The 8,015-nt window shown below is 42.9% G+C and overlaps 1 protein-coding gene and 2 non-coding genes across 4 annotated transcripts; all 3 read right to left on the bottom strand.

Moving 5' to 3' along the window:
* Positions 1-1,852: 1,852 nt before the first annotated feature.
* On the bottom strand, positions 1,853-7,997 carry slc25a3b (solute carrier family 25 member 3b). Of its 2 annotated transcripts, none has more exons than XM_017700070.2 (8): positions 7,868-7,997; positions 7,318-7,470; positions 5,742-5,866; positions 4,698-4,877; positions 3,785-3,966; positions 3,094-3,266; positions 2,752-2,862; positions 1,853-2,268 (listed from the first exon to the last, which is right to left on the bottom strand). In XM_017700070.2, exons 2-8 carry the CDS (start codon positions 7,457-7,459, stop codon positions 2,108-2,110), a joined length of 1,074 nt encoding a protein of 357 aa, XP_017555559.1. In that variant the 5' UTR covers positions 7,460-7,470; positions 7,868-7,997; the 3' UTR covers positions 1,853-2,107. The 2 variants fall into 2 exon arrangements, with proteins under 2 accessions (XP_017555559.1, XP_017555558.1); XM_017700069.2 differs by lacking the exon at positions 5,742-5,866 and adding an exon at positions 5,501-5,628.
* Positions 2,337-2,565, bottom strand: LOC119264511. The gene has a single exon (XR_005131083.1). It is a non-coding gene; the product is annotated as a small nucleolar RNA SNORA53 (small nucleolar RNA).
* LOC119264512 lies at positions 3,546-3,754 on the bottom strand. The gene has a single exon (XR_005131084.1). It is a non-coding gene; the product is annotated as a small nucleolar RNA SNORA53 (small nucleolar RNA).
* Positions 7,998-8,015: the final 18 nt, after the last annotated feature.

Raw genomic sequence — 8,015 nt, 5'->3', positions numbered from 1 at the left:
ATGAATTTCCATTGCTCTGCCGATGACACTCAGTTATATGTATTAAGCAAACCAGATGGTAAAATTAAACTTAGCAAGATTGAAGACTGTATAAAAGACAAAAAAGACTGGATGTCGAGTAAGTTTCTCCTACTTAACTCATATAAAACAGAGGTCCTGCTTCTTGGTCCAAAAGCAACTAGAAACAAACTGTCTAATTTAACTCTTAATCTTAACAATTTCTCAGTTGCATCAAGCTCATCTGTAAAAAATCTTGGTGTCGTGATAGACCCTGATCTGTCCTTTAATGGACATATAACTAATATTACCAGAACAGCCTTCCTGCATCTCTGCAATATTGCTAAATTAAGAAATGCATTATCTCTACACGATGCAGCAAAGTTAGTTTATGCATTTATTACTTCAAGGCTAGATTCCTGTAATGCCCTGCTGTCTGGCTGTCCCAGCAAAAGCCTCAACAAGCTTCAGCTAGTCCAGAATGCTGCAGCCAGAGTCCTTACAAGAACCAGAAAGTCTGACCATATTAGCCCTGTTTTATCAACCCTGCACTGGTTACCAGTTAAATTAAATTCTATTACTGACTTATAAACAGACTCACCTCTCAGTATCTGAGTGAACTTCTCTCCTACTATGAACCATCATGCCTACTTAGATCACAAGGTGCTGGCTTACTACTGGTAGCTAGAATTAATAAAGTTACATGGGGGGGGGTCTTCTCATACAAAGCCCCCCAGCTTTGGAATAATCTTTCTGTTAATGTTCGGGACTCAGACACAGCCTCAGTCTTTAAGTCTAGGCTAAAAACCTATTTGTATAGTCAAGCCTTTGGTAATCAGTTTTCCCCGTCAGATCTAGACCTGTTAACTAATACTGTAATCTGTGATCAGTCACTTATTACAGAACGAGTTGAACAGCTGCCCATCCTGTGTGTCTGATGCTGTTGCTTCTGCCCACTGCTCGCCAGCCTTCTGGACCAGCTTGACCACCAGTGAGCTTCTTGCTGTACAACGCTGGGCAATCCTCACCCACAGATACTGCTGCCACTACAAAATCATAAACTAATCAAATTAACCACTGCCCACCTGTCTTTTCCGCTTTGTACTGTAATACTTTATACTAACAAGGTTTGATATCCGGTGTCGACCAGAGGAGGATGGGTTCCCCTTCTGAGTCTTGGCTCCTCTCGCTCCTAGGGAGTTGTTCCTTGCCACTGTCGCCACTGGCTTGCTCATGGGGGCTTGGACCCGGATTTTCTTTCTGTAATGCTGCTTTGTGACAACACCTGTTGTAAAAAGCGCTATATAAATAAACTTTGCTTGCTTCCAGATGCCACATCAAAATTTCTGCTGGGCCATTGGCTTCCACCTTGCTGTGGCACAATTTAGAAACTTCGAGTAGGGATTACCAAACTGCAGGGACAGATTTTCCTATTTTTTTCTCGTTAGTGACAGCAGCGGCATGTAGGCTAAAATCATAACCGTTAATTACGCCTAAAAATAAGTAGTTACACAACACTGCAATCTACTGCGCATAAATCACAGCTATTCTTTTCCCCTTTCACACCCTATAGCATTGAAATAATAGCTCAAGACAGTTCAATTTTAAGTTTTTTTTTTTTTTTTTTTATTTCATCCCTTTTAAAATGAACAGGTATCCAGACAATGCACTGCTGTGCTCTGAGTGGAGTGCAAATGCATAATACTACTGACACTATTACTCTGACCATTAGTTTCACTGGCACTCACCAGTAAATAAATTCTTAGGTCAGGAGAGAATGTGCAAAAAGACATCTATACAGGAGAAAAAAAAAAAAAAACAAAAAAAAACAAAAAAACACACACAGCTTCACATGTATTATTTCCAGATACTCTTTTAATCATACTATTGACATACTTTAAAACCAGGTGGCATTCATTCACGTCATAGTTTAAATAAACTTCCAGAGGAAGTTCCACCCTCAACACGCAGATTGAAGAGACTAGCAGCAGCCTGGTAGGGAACAAGGCAGCCATTAAGTGTTTAAATTATAAAAAAAAAAAAAAAAAAAAAAAAAAAAAAAAACAGGAGGGAAGATGGACACCAAGGGATGGGAGGGAAAAGCCGCCCTCTACTCGGTGAGACCCAGCTTCTTCTTCAGAGATTCTGGCATTTCAGGGGGAGGGGGACGGGGAAGGCGAAAGTAGACCTTGACAGAGTCATAGATGAACCACTGCAGGGCAGTCAGGGTACCGATCATGATGATACGGGCAAACAGACCCTTCCACACACCTGGAAAAACAAGTTACAATAAACCAGGGGACACAGAAGGTGGTCTAGTGTTAGTCAACTAAAATGTTCTTGTCCGCCCCCCAGCTTCTCTGCCCTAGTAAAGTCCAAAGAGGTGCCAGGGCAGTGATTGAGCTGGAAAAGCAGGTAGACTGCTCTCACACGCCAATGACTCAAGCACCCCCAACCGTACAGCCAAAAAAGCTGCTGGGAGCCACCAGACTGAAACTGCAGCACTCAGACAGAGGGTGCAGTACCAGAGCTGGAAGACCCCCCAGAGGTGGATCTAAGGAACGTGTCATCCATGGTATTATCAGCAGGATATGAGGGGAAGATTTAATGCATCAAAAATGTAGAGTTTAATAATAATTTTTTTTTTTTTTTTAAACTGGCCGTCACATCCCTTCTCGTCCAAGGCAGACATTCTGATGTGATTCCTTTTACTAACTCCATGTTCATGCTGGTACAAGTGAGGGAGATACTCACCCATGGGTCCAAGCTTCTTCAGTACTTGAGCAGCTGTGCTTCCCTTCTCTTTGTTCAGCACAGACACCACAGAGTCAGCAGGGTGGGACACAATGGCACAGAACACACCAGCTACACAGAAAGAGTGAAACCAAAGCAGTCAACACTACATGTCCCACCTCAAATCAACACAATGATGCAGAATAGATCTGCATCTGATTTATGAAAAACCTCAAGTTCACAGGTTAATATAGTAAAAGATGTAAATATAGTATAGGCAGTAAATATAGTAAAGACAGTCCTTCCAGCAGAAAAAAGGGATGTGAACATTTCTCTAACACTACTGCGATTTGTCAGACCTACCAATATAACCAGCCACAAAAGTAACCATCAGCTGCTCAGGTTTGCTGCACTCGCTGCGGGGTTTGGGCACCACAAACTTGTACAGCATTTCAACTGTACGCTCAAAACAGGCAAATTTCATCATAGTGTAGGGGATTTGCCTCATCCACAGGGGGACCACACCCTTGTAGAACCTGCCAAGAAAATATTAAACAAGCACAGGCATTTGTTGCACAGTTGTCAGGTAATTAACAGCCATAATCAAATTACAGTGCACTAAATATTAAGTAATAATAATAATAATAATGCAAATTCTGTTATCTCTACAGCTATTATTCATAAAGCCAGACATTTGGATTACTGTCTAAAAAGTGAAAATTTCAAAACAAGTAACAAACAAAATGGGGACATTAAATGTATTTTGCTAAAACCTACAGCCAACTGTATCTGCTGAGTGATGCGAGGTTTGTTATCTTGTCCGCACTCCAGCTTGTCTACCCTGGTGAAATCCAGCATGGGTGCCAGGGCAGTGATTGAGCTGGAGAAGCAGGTAGACTGCTCTTACACGCCAATGACTCAAGCACCTCTAACTGTACAGCCAGAAAAGCTGCTGGGGTCAAACAGACTGATGCAGCAGCACCAGAGCTGGACAACCCCCAGAGGTGGATCTAAGGAACGTGTAGGGGGAGAAAAGAAGGGAAAAGATACTCACGCCCAGAGACCCTCCTCAGCATACATCTTGGGGGCACACTCCCTCAGGGTGTTGGCATAACCAGGCTGGGTCTGGATGCGCACTTTACACGCCTCCATAGGGGCCAGAGCTATATCAGCAAAGAACTCAGCACTTGCAGATGCTGCCAGGTATAGAGATGTTCTCCACAAGTAGGTATTTTCCTATAGGCACAGTTTCAGGCCATTAGTACACATCTAAACAATCCAATACGGCTATTTTCATACAGCATGTTATTGGATGCAATACGGTCCTACAACAAGTTGTCATTTTGAAGCAGACACTCATTTCTACTTCACATTCATTTAAATCATTTCCTGAAATCACTCCTCAACTTAAACTGGTTTAACACTACTGCCAGTTAATCACTTACTGTGAAGATGAGACAAAAAGCGGTTCCCCACCCTAGTGCTGAATCACTCCCTGCCCTGCCTTTTTTAGGGTTTTAACTGCTTCCAACACTCTTGACACAGCTAACCAGCTAATTGACAAACAGGAAAGAACTAAACAGGGAACATTCCTAGACAACAGTTGGGAACTTGTGACTTAACAGGACTGGTTATGTTACCAGTTAGCCTCTTGCTTACAAGCAAGCTGAAATGTTCAGTGCCATTTCCAACTTGTGTATTAACGAAAACTTAACTTAGTCTGCAGGCATGATCTACATTCTGAGGGTCTCACCTCAGCACATACAAGGATTCAGTTTGGGAAGTGGTGTTACATAAATACATAAACAACATGATACACAAACCCTCTGTCAGCATATATGAATACCATTTTGTACAGTCACTTTTAGAATGTGCCACTGAAGCAGTTATCGAAAAAAAAAAAAAAATGCACACATTGTTTATGAGAACAGATCCTAGTTTTCTTTTTGCCATGTATGCAAACGTACCTCTCCAAGCAGGTCACTGTACAATATCTTGAACACCTCATAGAAGCCAAACTTGCAGAGACCCTGCATGGAATAGCCGATGAAGGTGGGTGCCCAACCTTTGGCGAGCCCCCGCACACCATCCTCCCTGATAGTGACTGAGAATCCAGTAATGATGCTCTTGTACTTAGCTGGGTCCACCTAAATAGAATGTGTTTAGAGAACAGCTGATTGCACAGATGTACTTAAAAACATGTCACTGAAATTCTGTGAACTGGCTGGTAATGGTGAATACACTCAGGTTATTACTTCACAAATGGTATTAACATGCTGTGTTTCCAAAGATGTTCAAATAAACCAAACATTAATATTTAGTGATTTAGTCTTCTGCATATTGCCAGAAACAGAAAAGTCACAATTTAAGAAGGCATGAGAAAAGTATATTTAATTTCACTTAACATGACTGATCAAGTGATTAACATTGCATCTCCAATTAAAATGTTAACATAAAATTGCTGTGGTCTTGTGTATGTTTTTTTTTTTTTTTTTTTTTTTATAAATACCAACTTCCCAGAGGTCAGATAACAGCTGTTCACCACCTCAAGAAAGATGCCCCTATGGGTCAAAGTTCAAATACTGCTTCAAGTTAGAGAAATATTTTGCACAGCCTAATAAAAGCAAATAACACACAGATTTTTGAACAAATTATATGCCCGTGTTAGTGTTAGGACAAGTAAGTGCACCTCATCATGCCCCCTTAAAAAGTGAGTATTTATCTGCAACTGGCTGTAACATTTGTTGGTGAGCGGGGTATGGGTACAGACCTGGAGCCGACACTTGACCAAGTCCAGAGGCACTACAGCTGTGTGTGTGATACCGCAGCTCAGGATCCCCCCAAAGCCACAGAGGGCATAGTATTTCCCAGAACCAAACTCACAGCTATCACCTGAGTCTGTTACATGAGGAACACAACACACACATGCTCATGCATCACAAGACAATACCAAACATGCTTGGATGCTGGTGCCACAAACACTCAGGACTCCAGCAGACACACACACAGACCTGCAACCTGCACTTGACCAAATCAAGAGGCACCACCGCTGTGTGTGTGGTACCACAGCTCAGAATTCCACCGAAGCCACACAGGATGAAATACTTCTGTGAGCCAAACTCACAGCTGTCTCCCTCTGAAGAGAAACAAGGCATGGCTTTCATTCAACACTTCATCCATCTGAATGTTTTAAAAGAGGTTTGAGCAATAGTATACAATCTTATCTGCAAAGGGTCAGTGTGGTGGCAGGTTTTTACTCCAAAGCAGAAGCTCTCCTGATAATACTTGCCTAAACCATCAGGTGCAAACTTAAAAACGGATGCTTTGCTGGTTTTAAAAACCTGCAACCACACTAGCCCTTTAGGGGATCAGACTGGAAACTCCTGAGTTAAAAATCGGCAGTAGGTCATTAGGATGCCCTTAAGGGCTGAAAGGCAAACATTATCAAGGATGCTAGTAAACTGAACTAGAACAATCTAAAAATTTCCATTTAGTGCTACAAAAAACAAGTATCCCTGAAGGATATCCATGATTTAAGAGCACTGGCAATAGACTTCTCAAACAGTTCATACACAGACCTTGGAATAGTTTGGCTATAAAACATGTAAAAGCACAAAGCAAAGTTACAAAACAGATTCCAATAAACATTCTTTGAGTAAATGCCAGATAGCAAGTGTTCACAAAAACTCTAAAAATAAAATAAAGAAATAAAAAGCATACTGATGTACAGTTGCAAGAAACGCTGGTAAATAACAGCCTGGGATACACAAAGATTACAGAAGGTTGGCAACTACAGGACACATGATATTGGATATGTATACAGCGCCAAGTCGGCAGCCAATGGCATTCTACGTTGTTAATATGCTCGGTATACATGCCGGTCATGCGCCTAGGAAGCTTTAAAAAGAACGCCATGTCCAGCGCCGCTCTTAATACCGTTTAGCACATAAACCCGAATATTATTTACTATATTAGGGGTCAACGAGGCCACGTTCGCAATGAACTCCCCCCACAGAGTCTTTACTGCGCGCTCCGTTGACCCAACTTCGTCCTTCACTGCCCTCCATGGAACTGCAACAAGGCCCAAGATCTCTCTGGCAAGTGAAAGACGACAGATTTCCTAGATATGAAGGGAAAACATGACAATCCCACGCATAAATAACTCCTCAGCAGACTAACTTATGAAGGGAAACAACAAGAGGGCTCCGCTTCTAACTAGACTAGCTAAAGTTAAAAGCTACACTAGCTGAGCTAGCAAGCCGGTCAGAAACTAGCTAGCCTGCTAGCTAATGCTCCTGACCTTTTTATTGCGAACAGGGTTAGTCCTCCAGTGTCCTGCACATCCATGCAAGCAACAGTGCAATGATTTCACAGAACACAAAGAAGTAAAAACAAAACAGTTAGGCTAACATTCATTCATTTTATTAGACTCACTTGAATCTCTAGGGTTGGCTAGCGCTACATCTCTAACACGGCACAACGGTCATATGCTCGTAGGTAGTTAAGTAGCTTAATCTGTAAGACAAATAATATTACGGTTTCAGAAAAGCTGTGACCAAGTCGCGCGATCATTTACTGTTGACTTACCGGCCACAGAGGCTGCTGCGAGTCTGCGGCGGTGTCCTTGAGCACCGGCTGTGTGTGAAGGCTCCTCTACTTTCTGCAGGGTGAAGAGAGGAGCGCTGAAGGGGTTCGCCCGGGCCAGCTGCGTTAGCGCGGTTGGGTACATCCTGGTGGCAGCTAGGAGCAAAGATAAAGTCACCGCTCGTAACTAAGGGTTAAAGAAACTGGCCCGCACGGAACAACGCCGACAGTCTGTATTACACATAAGTCACCTTAGCCATGACGGAAAATAAAACGGAGGTTACCGACAATCAGCGACTAAGTGAAGGTTACTTTGCTTGCACAATCACGAATACTCTTCATTTAACTTAGCTTAGCTTAACCAGCGGCGGGCTAACACGAGTGAGTGAAAATGAAGGCCCGGTTAGCTGCAGGACAAAAAAGCGCGGCTCAAGGACAAACGAAGAAACCATGCTCTCCACAGACATCGTGACGGCCTGTCTAACACGAAATCACGGGTATGTGATTTACAAAAAGATAAGACGAGGGAGGGAATGTAGAGAAAAGTTCTTACATGTGAAAGAAGTCTCAAAATGGCGCCTCTGCTGCTCCGCTGCCGGCGGCCGTTCGTAGAGACCGAGATCAGCGCTGCGCTCGCTAATGTCGGAGAGAGGAGACCGCCGCGTCACCGGCTCAGCCGACCAATCGGCTTAGCGTGTGGG

The sequence above is a fragment of the Pygocentrus nattereri genome, chromosome 11 (genome assembly GCF_015220715.1).
Source record: "Pygocentrus nattereri isolate fPygNat1 chromosome 11, fPygNat1.pri, whole genome shotgun sequence".
NCBI lineage: Eukaryota > Metazoa > Chordata > Actinopteri > Characiformes > Serrasalmidae > Pygocentrus > Pygocentrus nattereri.
The sequence above is the reverse complement of the archived record's forward strand: the minus strand, read 5'-3'. Positions and strand labels throughout refer to the sequence as shown.